General features: G+C 40.7%; 1 protein-coding gene across 1 annotated transcript in view; it reads right to left on the minus strand.

The window, feature by feature from the left end:
- Positions 1-12134, minus strand: part of ITGA9 (integrin subunit alpha 9) — a 578355-nt gene that overhangs the window by 111920 nt on the left and 454301 nt on the right. The window contains exon 19 of the mRNA XM_082257332.1: positions 10474-10560. Coding sequence (XP_082113458.1) covers positions 10474-10560 — 87 coding nt within the window. The remainder of the gene's footprint in view (positions 1-10473; positions 10561-12134) is intronic.

A 12134-nucleotide genomic window follows, 5' to 3' on the forward strand; every position in this document is an offset into this window, starting at 1 on the left:
TTGTAAGGGGCCGGGATTGGCCACTTACTTCGATCTGTGATCAGCCGAGTCTTATTGACTCACTAATCACAGAGCTGGCCGCACACAGGCAGGTCATGCATGGGAGCACATACATGGACACCTTCCCGGCAATTTAGGCCTGCCCTGTAGCCGTCTCTCGGCTATAGCGTGGGCAGGAAGAGGTTAAAAACCAATTCCATTCTCATAGCTCTGCAACCCAGCGAAACCGCCCATGCCTCTCTGTCTGACAGAGGGCAGATAATACATATAAAGTGTTTCAACAGTTACAGATTAGCATTAAAAGAGATGATAAAAAAACATACATATATACAGTACATGTATAGAAAAACACCAGATACCGATACCATTCCCATAGCTCTGCAACCCAGCGAGACCACCCATGCCTTTCTGTCTGACTTTAGGAGTGATGCACTCCTTCTGCTTTCTTTGCAAACCCTTACATATAATCAGTGTAGTGACTGGTGATACACAGAGATCAAACAACATATGTTGTACCTGTTTGTCTGCAGTCTTCTCTTCTCTACAGCCGCTCAAAACACAGAATGTATAGAGCTTGTCTGAGCTGTCAGAAAAAAGGGGCGAGGAGCTGAAGCCACACTCTGCAGAGCTCAGTGAGTAGAGCTCTGAGAGCTGATTGGAGGGAAGGGACACACCCCTCCATAACACAGCACAGAGGAACAGAGCTGAGGCTGTCAATCAGCTGGAGCTCCCTCCCCTGTCACCTTTTTTCTCTTGGTGTCAGGAAAACTTGTCAGAAGTGACTCATGCTGATAAGTAAAGAAGCAGCAGACACTTAGTGCTCTTAATTGAGACAATTAAACACTATAGAGGGATACGCTTTGTTCATGTTTCATGTTCATGTGATATACTTCACAGAGTTTGTTTGGGCCAGCTTGGCACAAACTAACTATGTCCCCCACTAACATTTAAGGCCTCTGGATGTGCAATATAAACTGTATGTAGCTGAAGCTACATACAGCATACTGCACTGTGTTTCGGGTTTGAGCTGACACTTCCTGTCTCATACCCGGAACACAGCAGAGTCTATCACAGCAGCATTCAGCCATTCAGAGAAAGTGATATATTCTACCAAGGAAAACTGAGCTTTCTCTGATTGGTGAAGTCACAGAGGTGGGCTAATGATGTCACAACCTCTGACTCAGTCAATCGGGGGATGCTTTGTATTCATTGCTAGAATGCATCGCTTTCTCTGGATGATTGAGTGCCGTTGTTATAGACTCTCCTGTGTTCTGGGTATGAGACAGCAAGGTCTGGGCTCGGACCCGCCTCACATGGTAGTACGGGACATAGTTAGTTTGGGCCAAGCTGGCCAAAGCAAACTATGTAAAGTATATCAAAAGATGGAGTTCAGCTTTAAGTTCAAACAGCTCCATTCTCCCAAGTCCAAAAAAGGTTTTGATGTGCTACTTTTTTAACCACTTGCCGACTGCCGCACGACTATTTACGTCGGCAGTCAGCCCCTCACAGGCAGAGCGACGTAGGGCTATGTCGCTAGCCTGTAAGGGTTTTGGGAGCGAGCGCACACCGCCGGAGGCGCGCTCTCGCTCGGTCACGGACCCCCCCGCGCGTGTGCCCGGGCACTCGCGATCGTCCGTGACAGTGGGAGAAAGGCAGGCGGCTAGTGTAAACAAAGCCGCCTGTCAGTTCTCCCTGTGTAAGAATGATGATCAAACGGTTCTACTATGTAGGACCGTTGATCACTGTTCTTACACACACAGCCACAGCCAATCACAGTTAGAAGCACGCCCCTAGGACACACATAACCCCTCCCTCTTCAATACAGTTAACTCCTTCACTGCCAGTGTCATTTTTACAGTAACAGTGCATATATATAGCACTGATTACTGTAGTAATGTCACTGGTAACCCCAAAAGTGTCAAAAATGTCAGTCAAGGGTCCGATCTGTCCGCCCCAATGTCGCAGTCCCGCAAGAAAAATCGCAGATCGCCGCGTTTACGCGTTAAAAAAAAAAACAACAAAAATGCCAAAAATCTTTCCCTTTGTTAGTAAATGCAATAACATTTGCGCAAACCAATAAAAATATGCTTTTTGCGATTTTTTTTACCAAACATATGGTAAAAAAAAAATTGCCCTAAAATGTTAAAAAATTTTGATTTTTACATTTTTTGGGGGGGGGGGGGATTTCATATAAAAAAATGTGAAAAATATTGTTATTTTTGCAAAATTGACGCTCTTTTTTTGTTTATAGCGCATGATCAAAACATCGCACAGGTGATCAAATACCACCAAAAGAAAGCTCTGTTTCTAGGAAAAAAAGGACGCCAAATTCGTTTAGGTACAGCGTCGCACGACCGCGCAATTGTCCGTTAAAGTCACGCAGTGCCGAATCGCAAAATAGGCCCTGGTCAGGAAGGGGGTAAAATCTTCCGGGGCTTAAGTGGTTAAAAAGGCAATTCTTATGTTTGACAACAAATGTGCTGCTACACCCCTTGACAAATTAAAAATTGTTCATCAATTTTCTTTATTTGAGCGCTGCTATGCAGTTGCCCATATTATAGAGATGAAGTTCTTTCATCTCTAAACAGTTCTAAATGACAAGATTCATCCTGTTCAAATAAATTTAAATGTATAGAAGTTTTAGTTTGTTTACAGATATCCAAAGATTTTTACAAAAAAAATGTCCTGTCTGCTTCCAGCTCCCACATTCACCACTCACTTCATTCATTCCTATGGCTGGGTTCATGCACATGGTGACCCCTGCTATTCAGAAAAGTATGGCCCCCAACTATAGAGATAAATAATAAATAAATCTACAGCAGAGGATATTTTTTGTGCAAAGGCTGAGTGGTTTGGGGTAGGGCTGCACAGTGAAGTTCTCAGGAGCAGAGCTGAAGGTAATTAGTTATATGGCTTCCCCTAAGGGCAGGGGAGTGGGGGGTAAAAATGTCCTTTAAAATTTAGCACGGGAAAAATTGTACAACTGCAAAAGAACATTTTCTAAAATGACAAAAGTTTGCACTGGTAAGTTTTCTTTAAGCCCTTTTCTGTGGGATGACTGAAAACATTCATGGTAAACTTTCATCCAATGTCACTTTGAAAACAAACTCAAGACATCAAGCGCAGTGCAGAGACCTTTTTGTGAACCCCGTAGGAAACTGGAAAAAATAATGATTTCTACAGCTGCTCTATCCTCCTCCCACATAATAAGCAAATTATGAAAAAAAAATATATGATTTCCATGTGTTTTGATCAATTGCTCATTTTTCTGTGTAATGTAAGGTTCGGCCTTGAGTTTTTATGCGCCATTATTAAAATAATCATAATGTAACACACTGGTAATTATTCGGCTATACTGAGTTATAGTTGTTTTTGTGTAAAGAATATAATATGGATCCAAAATACTAGTTGTGCGTGTACACATAAACATCAAATAACGGAAAACGTTTGGAATGTACCCAGCTTGCTGAATACTCCTCCACAAGGACATACCCAAAATAAAATGATTTTTTGATAAGCGATGTCTAATTGTGTTTTTGATTTCCTGCTTTATCTGCATTAGAAAATGTGCAATTGACTCTCTCTCTCTATGAGCTGCAAAGCAAACATGGAGTGTGATAATTGAATTGGTCATACATTTTCTTAAACAATTTTATTTTACATGCAGGATGTTGCACATTGTAAATCTCTGGTTGGTACTAACAAAAACTTAAAACCCAATTAAAGCAACCCTGTTTATTACTGTAATGCATTCAGGCTGCATATACAAAAATAATATGCTCTTGCTTCTGTTAATTTTTATAATAATGCTGCAACAAGGGTTAAAAAGAGTCAAGCTGGATACACACTATACAACTATTGTTGGTAGATTTCCATTAGATTTAATTGTTGGCCAACGTCCGATCTGCCGATTGTAGGCTTGTTAGTATGATGCTTCCGACAATCAACTGCGAATTTTCGGCCGAAAAAAATCTGGTGTGCATGCTATAACATTTTTGTTGGCCAACAAAGAACGGCCGATTTTCCGTCAGTTAGTACAGATTTCGGCAGACAAAAATCAGATGAGCAAGACTGGGCATGCTCAGAGAAGAAAAAACACACGGAAAGTCAACCATCACATGACATCACTTCTGAAGTTGGTTTTTGTTGGCCAACAAAAGTCCAGTGCAAGTCTAGAGCACATTTCAACCAACAAACAACACTGGACAAAAGTTGGCCGATCAGTTGGCCAACAATCTGTGCGTGTGTACGGGGCTTAACCTTCAACTACGTAGTGCAAAGGCCTGCCTGACTGCATACAAATTTCAAGTGTTTAGGTCTGACCTCATATTATATGGTTTTGGTAAGTCTAAAGGAAAAAATCTAAAGGAAATTGTACAGTGTGTATCCAGCTTCAGACTGCTGCTTTCACATAGAAGCAGTGGCCTTGGTCCCCATGGTCCAACACTTTCCACCTGCAAACTGCTCCAATCAAAAGCACTTGAGCCCCCTCAGCAATGCTGTTGATTGGAGAAGTTTGCAGGGGGTAGTGTTGAACCCCTGGATATTCAAAATCCCTCTCTCAAACATGCTTTTAGCAAAGGGTATTTGAACCCGTGCTTCAGCACTTTGTATGTAGAAATATATAGAAAAAAAAAAAAGCATATTTATTGCTGTATATGTGACCAAGTTGTATCACGGTAATAATTAAACAGGTTAAACACATACCTCTTAATTTCTGTAAACGAAATTCAGTTGTATAATGTTGTTTGGACTTCTTACATTTATTGAGTGGTGATATTTAAAGTAGGCATTTATGCTCAAATGCTCATTTATGCTCTAATACACATAATTGGGCATATACATTTTCATAGTCATCCAAGGGTATTAGTTAAAAATCGTGACATTTAGTCCCGAATCACACATATCCATTCAGGAAACCTACGAATCCACTGCGGGTTTCCGCATCGCATTCAATTCGCAGGCAGTTCTCACTGCCATATGCAAATCGCTGGGGTGCCAATACAAAGTTAACGACACCCTCAGATCAGTTCGCATATCGTAGTTCAAACTGTCAGTTCGGACATGAATCGGATCACAAAGGTGTGAACACCCTTGCGATCCGATTCGGGTGCAGACCCAAAAAAGGGTCCTGTGTGAGTTGTGTCCAAATGCAATGCAAATTCAGCCATACAAACTGTATGGCTGAATTCGCATCGCACAGACATTGCATGTGATTTGCAGAGCAGTGCGCTCCGAATCACATGTGATGTCTGTCATCGCATATATGTGAACCGGCTCTAAAGCTGACAATGATTGCACCTTTTCCACAAAATACTGTTCACCTTTCTATTCCTTTATCATAAATAACATAGTGGTCCTTCTTCCCAAAACATGCAGCCTAAGTAGACTTAACACAGCTCTTGCATATGTGTCGATTTTGACTTTTTGTCAAAGTCAGCAGCTCAGCTATTATCTCCATCTCTAACCCCTCCACCTGGCTGCAGTGACTGTCATTGTAAGGCCAGTGGTGGAGTTGACATGCCTGTTGTGACTGGAGGCCTGGCGTCTCTGTCTCTATGCTGCGTACAAGGCACACAGCTTAGTTGGGGGAATATCTAGGCCTCCGGGGACATTGGACTGGGTTACAGCTTTATGCACTAGTGACATTTTAGAAGCTGAACATTAATTTCTGTGAACAATGGCAAAGAAAAGCATTGCTTTAACCTCCCTGGCGGTCTGATTATGTCAGAATTTCTGTGCTAAAAGCGGTACATTGTTTTGCATGGAAATATGTTGTTTTATATTTTAGGCCTGTAATTCTTAGGAATAAACCACTTAAATCTGTCCAAACAAGAGTCTAGTAGACATCCCGGGTATGATAAAGTTTGAAACACGAAATCATAAATTATAATGTAATAATAATACATTTCATCAAATTCTTCATTGGTTTCGAAGTGGAGATATTTCATTATGAGGGATAATCTGTTCTCTGACATGACCGTGCCAAAGAATGGAGTCCAATACCACTTCTGCAGGGGTTTCCCCACCACTCCCTGAAGAATTATTAGGCCCAGAAATTTCCAAATGTCATCTTTCTGCATCTTGCAAACTTCTGATGCATAGCCAATTGTTGCTCTTTGTACCGGTTTGTCTCAGCCACTATTTTTTCAATAACCTCACCAGTCAGAAATAATTGCCAAGGGGTTGTCATGGTCAAAGTCAACTTTCATACCAGGTGCTCCAGTAAATGGGAATCTTGGGGGCGCTGCCTGATCCGTACTGCAGTCAATAGAGCACCAACTCCGCACATCGCTGAGCTCAGTCGCAGAATCGTCGCTGTTGTCACTTTTAGTACCTGATGATGAATTTTCCCACGAATCACTATTGCTTAAGTCTTCAAATATTTCCGATTCATCGTCGCTGTTTTCCAGTTCGTCCAAAAGCATTTTTGAGCTAAAAGAACGCTTTTTGGACACCATGCGTGTTATCAATTTTCCAGGCACAAAGTACCGCCAAAAGTACAGGCAGGGCACTGGAAAAGCCATTAGGTGAAATGGCATGATACAAAGTTGTAATTCTAATAGATTACACTGTATCATCTAATTTTTTTTTTTAATCTCCCACTGGTTCCACCCCCCTGCCACAAGGCGCTCGCAGGGAAGGGAACCGGAAGAAGGTGCCGGCATCGGCAGAAGACAAAGCAGGAGGATGGCTGGAAGTAAGCTGGGGAGGACGGCAGGGGATCGCAGGGGGAAGGCAAGTTTCATTTTGGGGTAACCCCAAGTGTGGCTTGGAGTTACCGCTTTTGGCACTGAATATTAATCCCGAGCCACACTCGGGAATACCGCTGGGGAGGTTAAAGGGTTTCTATAATTCTAATTTGTTTATTAGATATTTAAAGGATAGGTTCACCTTTAGTAATTTCTCTCCACCCCCCCCCCCCCCAGTCACATTTTGAAAATGTTGTGACTGTGCAGGACTCTGTGAATGACTAAATTATAACTCCTGTCTGCCACTACACCAGTCAGACTTGTAGAATCAATGAACTACAAGTATGCTGTTTAACCACTTGCCGTCTAGCTGCCGTAGTTTTATGGCGGCAGGTCGGCTCTGTCTCCCGAAACAACGTACCTGTACATCGCTTCACGGGACTGCTAGTGGGGGTTGTGCGTGCATGCGCCGATCGGTTACAGGGAGAGCAAATCAGTGGGTCCGGCGGCCGCAAAGTCCACCGGGCACCCGCGATAACTCCCCGTGGAGTCAGAATGGTGGTCCTCCATTGTAAACACGGCAGACCGCTGTTCTGTCAGTAATGAACACAGGGATTCTGTGTTCCTCTTATTTAGTAACACAGGTCTCTGTGTTCATGGAGGAAGCCCCCCCACCCCCACACACACACACACACACACACACACTGTTAGAAAGCAAACCCTAGGGACACATTTAACCCTTTGATCGCCCCTGATGTTAACCCCTTCCCTGCCAGTGTCATTAGTACAGTAACAGTGCATATTTTTAGCACTGATTACTGTAGTAATGTCACTGGTCCCCCCAAAAGTATCAAAAATGTCAGTTAGGGGTCCAATCTGTCCGCCGCAATGTTGCAGTCCTGCTAAAAATCGCCACCATTAATAGTAAAAAAACAAATAAATAACAATGACATAAATATTTTCCCTAGTTTGTAGATGCAATAACTTTTGTGCAAACCAATATGCTTTTTTGGGATTTTTTTTACCAAAAATATGTAAATACTTTTTATTGGGAATGTATAGCAGAAAGTAAAAAATATTGTTTTTTTCTGAACTGTCACTCTTTGTTTATAGCGCAAAAAATATAAATGTCAGAGGTGATCAAACACCACAAAGAGAAAGCTCAATTTTGGGGAAATAAGGACATCAATTTTATTTGGGTACAGCGTCGCACGACTGCACAATTGTCAGTTAAAATAACGCAGTGCCATATCATAAAAATGGCCTTGTTATTAAGGTGGTAAAAACTTCCGGTCCAGTGCAAGAGCCTGGAATTGCACCCACGATCCACTGATCGCTGGTGCAATGCTCTGCAGGCTCCTGTCAAAAAAGCGAAAGGATGTGCATTTATTATTTTTTTTTGGAAAGATGAACTTCGCCTTTTATTAATATCTTGTTTTGCAACTTTATCACTACTTGCTCAAAATTTTCATTTTACTTTCCACAATGTTTAAATATTCATGTATAATAAAATATGCTATTCAAGGAAAATCCAATTAAATCCAACCTACACTTAAAAACCTTTTTATAAAAGGTCAAACCTTGTAAAAATGCCTTGTAAGTTTAAAGAGGAATTCCCGGTATGGATAATTTATTTATAGTTATATTGGTCCAGCCTGGACCAATGTAACTATGTATATACCATACCTGGTTGATGCCCCTGGAAGCTGGAAATCACCAAAGTAGATACCAGTGATCTCCACTTGTTCTGTGTCCCGTGCTGAGCTACTTCTCTGCTGCATTCTGAACACAGGAGGTTGGCCACTCGGCATGGACGCCATTCAGAGAATACTTTGCATTCCTTGAAAAAAAAAGCAAAGCATTCTGTGAATGGAATCTGTCCTGAGTGGTCAACCTTCTGTGTTCAAAATACAGCAGGGCCACTGCTCAGCATGGGAACCAGAAGCAAGTGGAGATCACTGGAGTAGCAGTGTCTACTTCAGTAATTCCAGCTTCCAAGGGCATCAGCCAGGTTTGCTATATACATAGCTACATTGGTTTAAGTTGGGCTAATGTAACTATGTATAAATAATCCATCCCTGGAGTTCCTCTTTAATACAAATGGCAGTAAACTAGCCTCCTATGATACAGTTGGTATTTATTATTTTCTGCTAGTCTGGAGGTGGGTATATATTGTTAAGACACATCAAAGCAGTGTGTTGAGTGACCAGAATATTTCTTAACATCTGCGCACAATTGAGAGGTCACCAGGTTTGCAAGCATACAAACTATAGACTGATGCAATGGTACAAAAGATTTTTCATATCCATGTCAGTTCCTGAGCCCCCCCCCCCCCCCCCCCCTCCCATGTAGACGTTGTTTTGTTTAGGAGGTATGTTTGTTTCATTCCAATAACTATTTTCAAGTGTAGTTTACTCCGACGTGTACAGTTTTTTTTGTTGCGGAAATTTTGGAACAGATTTGGTACAGTAATTCCCTTCACATAGGTTTGCTATCAAATTCTCAAAGGAATTTCAAATGTTTGACATTTATTTTTTTACTTTTTGTTGCTGTAAGAGGTGGATACAAAGGGCTGTTTCTACTCTGTTACTAGATGGCCACTAGAGCTCAGAAAAATCATGATGATGTCAGAGATGATGTCACTGGGATTTCCCATGTAACCACAATGAAGGAATTCAGAATTTGAAGCTCAGAAGCTGACTCCCATGGTTTACCCACCCCTCTCTCCCCTTGTCCATTACAGAAGATCTTGATCATGGCTGACAGTTATATCCAAGAGAATAAAACTAGCATTTCTAGCATCCCAAGCTGACATCTGAACCTAATTGAAAATTATTACATGTAACGTCTCTGGACCAAGCTAAATTTAAAAAGTACTTTTCCAGAGTTACATTTTAAATAGCTATATGGGAGCAACCCAGCTCATTTTACATTTGCTCTGTCAATTAAAAAAAAAAAAAAAAAGCACTTTAGTTTTAATATACTGGGATAAAGGAAATAGAAATTGTAGCTTTCACTTTCTTTTTTGCATTAAAGTGATATTAAACCTTTTTTTTCTTTTTTTAATAACTACCTGCTCTGTGCAATGGTGTTGCACAGAAAAGTCACTTACCCCCTCTTCTGGCAGCCCCCATTGGTGGTACTGATCCTCCCTCTTTCGGTGCCTCCATGTGCAATCCATGTGCTAAGGAGGCACCCATGCATGTGCACTCCTGAGCCAGGCTGTATGCATCCAAGCCATGTCTCTGTTCCCTTCGCACAGGAGTTTGACGGACAACAACTGGAGCCTATGGCTCTGATGCCCTCAATTTCCCCTGTGAAAGAAGGAAGTGAGGGGAGCGGTACTGGAGATGGAGACAGCCCTTGAGCAGTGAAATGCAGCCAGGTAATTGATTAGGGACAGGGATGTAGGGCAGGTAGTGGGGCATTTTTTACCCTAATGCAGAGAGTGCATTAGGTGAAAAACATTTAGACATTAGAACAACTTTAAGTAAGTAGCCATGCTTTTGTTTTGCAAGCTCAGCTTGTGTTTATTTTTTACATTTTGCTTTTGACTGTTATCAGATTGGTTGCTATGCACCAGGTTTTTCAAATCTCCATATTCTAATATGGTAATTCTTATAAAACAGCATATTATTCGTTTTTTGAGAGTCTCAAAAAAGCTTTGCAATTAACTAAAAAGGGAACATTCACTGAGACCAGTTGAACTAAAAGCATTGTAACCAGTGCTAAATAAATAATTTCAATAATCATGGCCAAACTGTAGCTTAAGGTGCCTTACCTTAGTCCTGGACCTCATGAATGGAAACCCCACACTGCACTTGAGGTAGTCTTCATCCAGCAATTCACAAGCAATGCCCTGCCCCTCCTAAGAAGAGAAAATGGCACAAATAAGAAAAACTTTGTGAACACATACAGTAGCAGGGCTATTGTTTTTCACTATAATGTTTTCATATTCTTTATGCAGTTTGCAGATGGTAAATGTCTGTTGTTTTAACTGCTATAGACGCAAGCAATGTAATTTTTTTTTTTTTTTTGTAAGGCACCTTCGAAGGGCCTTCTGTGACTTTCAGGTTTGTAAGTCCTGCCATCAAAATGTGTTACCAAGGTTTGACTAATTGAAAACTTATACCCATATATACGTAAGGGCTCCCGTATCTGCTGGGGGAGGCATTTTGATGTCTGCCTGCCCGCACCTGCTTTGTATCCTGCCCTGCTCTGGGTAAGGCTGTGATTGGGGGTCATGTCTGAGTGGGATCCACACCTTTGCTATATTACATGTTGTTATTATTTGTATATAAATTCTGTATTTTTCTTATTTTTCTAAAATTAGATGCTGAATTAAACTCTCTATAAAACAGACTACTTAAAGCCCCTGAGGAAGCGGTCAGACCCCGTGAAACATGTCGGGCACAATCTACTAGGATAATGTTTCTTGCGGTTATTATACTGCTATTTATTGATCCATTTGCTGTATCATTACAGAGCTTTTTTCAAATGTGATGTATTATTTTATATGACCTGTCTATTTGTATGTGTTTTTCATTGAGGATTTTTTGGTGATTTAAAAAAAATGTGTATTTTATATATAAGACTGGTCTTTCTAGTCTATGTCCAGTGCTTACGGTACCATCAAAGTCCATTATGCCTCCATTATTTTTTACACACATATAGATAGATAGATAGATAGATAGATAGATAGATAGATAGATAGATAGATAGATAGATAGATAGATAGATAGATAGATAGATAGATAGATAGATAGATAGATAGATAGATAGATTAGGACATAAGGTACCCCTTTAGACAATTTTGACACTTTGGAATTCAATTATATACATAAGGGCTGATGCTTTGAGGTTTTGTTACCAAAACAGCTTTTTGTGATTTGCAATGCCATGGCATGAAAATATTGTGCCACGTGTTACTTTTTAACCTGCAAACCCATTGAGCTAAAGCGTTAATCTTTTGGTTACCATGACAAGTGCCTATTATGAAGTCCATTTCTGCTTTTAGCTTGCTTATTTTTTTACAGCTGCTAAGAAAACATCCTTTTTGGCTATTGAAATTATTGAAAAAATGGATTTTAGAGAGCAGAACAATGCACAGCTAATACCACTTGCTAGTTTAACACCAATTGAGTCTCATTCTACAAGAGCAATACACAAGAGAAAAAGTGCAGTGCAAGCCAAACAGAGAGCAGAGAGCACTGTTCTGTGACCCTTTTCTATTGCATATCTTTGATGGAGTTCTGTATCTGGAGTAGTGATCCCAGCAGCATTCCCATTGTTTATTTACTTTTTCCTATTATAGTTTCCTATATAGTATGGTTTCCTATTATAGTTATCATACTACAAGAGAAAAGACTTTAAATTTAACTAACATTTCTTAAAAAATATGTTTTTTTGGGGATGCTGCTGATGTCATGTACAAAGGTATTT

The sequence above is a fragment of the Pelophylax lessonae genome (genome assembly GCF_965119305.1).
Source record: "Pelophylax lessonae genome assembly, chromosome: 5".
NCBI lineage: Eukaryota > Metazoa > Chordata > Amphibia > Anura > Ranidae > Pelophylax > Pelophylax lessonae.